The 1,633-nt window shown below is 37.1% G+C and overlaps 1 protein-coding gene across 1 annotated transcript; it reads right to left on the minus strand.

Annotated features, from left to right (window-relative positions):
* Positions 1-350: 350 nt before the first annotated feature.
* LOC111376132 lies at positions 351-1,338 on the minus strand. The gene is made up of 2 exons (XM_022999060.1): positions 939-1,338; positions 351-802 (listed from the first exon to the last, which is right to left on the minus strand). Exons 1-2 carry the CDS (start codon positions 1,336-1,338, stop codon positions 351-353), a joined length of 852 nt encoding a protein of 283 aa, XP_022854828.1.
* Positions 1,339-1,633: the final 295 nt, after the last annotated feature.

Raw genomic sequence — 1,633 nt, forward strand, 5'->3', positions numbered from 1 at the left:
GCATAGAGAGGCCTCTCGTTAGAATTTGGCAAAACAATATGTAAACTTTTACCTGACTTTGGTGACTTTGGAGAAGCATTCAATGATGCAATGGTTTCTTGCAAGGCAATATTCAGGGGTATCTTCTGATTCACCTCCTCAATATGCTTATCAATGACAACTTTTACTGCATTTTTTTTCATCAAGTTCTAAAACTTCCCATTCTAAATGATCAATCATTTTAATAGAATAAACAGGGTTAGTTTCATCAAGATGTTTCATGGCATCATAAATATTAAATTCGATGAGTTTATCATCAAATTCCATAGTAAGCATGCCACTATAAAAATCTATTTTAGCTTTGGATGTCTTTAAAATGGTCTTCCTAGAGAAATAAGGGTAGTTTGATCACTATATCCCATATCAAGCACATAAAAGTCAGGGGTAAGCACCAAATCATTAATTTTCACGAGAACATCCTCAACTACACCCTTAGAATAGGCATTAGATTTATCAACTAATTGAATTACCATGCCAGTTTCATTCAAAGATCCAAGTTTTAAAGAAGTGTATATAGAGTATAGCATGACATTAATAGAAGCTCCGGAGTCTAACATAGCATTTTCAAACCTAGTGTTACCTATCATACAAGGGATGGTAAACATGCTTGGATCTTTGCACTTTGTATGGAGTGTTTGTTGAATAATTGTAGAGACATTTTCACCTACGTTTATCTTTTCACACCTTTTAAGTTTCTGTTTTCTTTTAATGGTACACAATTCCTTCAAGAACTTAGCATAACGAGGTACTTGTTTAATAGCATCTAACAATGGAATGTTTACCTCACATTTATGAAAAGTTTCATAAAGTTCGTCATTTGGTTCATCTTTCCTAGATTCTGCTAAAGCCTGAGGGAAAGGGGGGTGCCGGTTTATACTCAAAAAGGGGTGGAAGCTTACGCTTAAGTGCACCATCGTCATTGGGAACAATCTTTTCTTTAGTGGCATCTTTCTTCTTTTCCTGCTCCAATGATGAAGGGGTTGCCCTTGGAATTTCAACATTCTTACCACTCCTCAACAATATTGCACTTACATTTTTCTTTGGATTGACCATTGTTTGAGAGGGTAATTTTCCTGAACCTTGTGCTTCTAGCCTGTTGATTGAGGTTACCATTTGACCCATCTGGTTTTCCAAACTTTTAATGCTTGCCCTTATCTCCTGTTGAAATTGTAAAGTGTTAGTGGCAAGAGACTTAACAATATCTTCTAAAGGCATACCTGAGTTAGAAGTTTGGTCCTGTTGTTGTTTAGGAGGATATGGTTGCCTGTATTGCTGGAAGTTTAGGCGATTTGGAGGCATTGGTTAATTCACTTGTTGACTCTCGTAGCTAAAGTTAGGATGATCCCTCCATCCTGGGTTGTAGGTATTCGAGTAAGGATCATAATTTCTTTGTGGTTGTCTAGGAAAGCCGCCTATTGCATTAACTTGTTCATTGGGGTCTTCTTAAAGAGTTAGGCACATGTCAGTTGGATGCCCCATCACCGAACAAATTCCGCACGCCTTCGTCGTTTGCATATTACCTGTAGCCATTTGATGAACAAAAGAAGTTAGACTCGCAAGTTGTTGTTCAAGAGATGAAACATTTACCTCATTG

The sequence above is a fragment of the Olea europaea genome, unplaced genomic scaffold, assembly GCF_002742605.1.
Source record: "Olea europaea var. sylvestris unplaced genomic scaffold, O_europaea_v1 scaffold1458, whole genome shotgun sequence".
Taxonomy (NCBI): Eukaryota; Viridiplantae; Streptophyta; class Magnoliopsida; order Lamiales; family Oleaceae; genus Olea; species Olea europaea.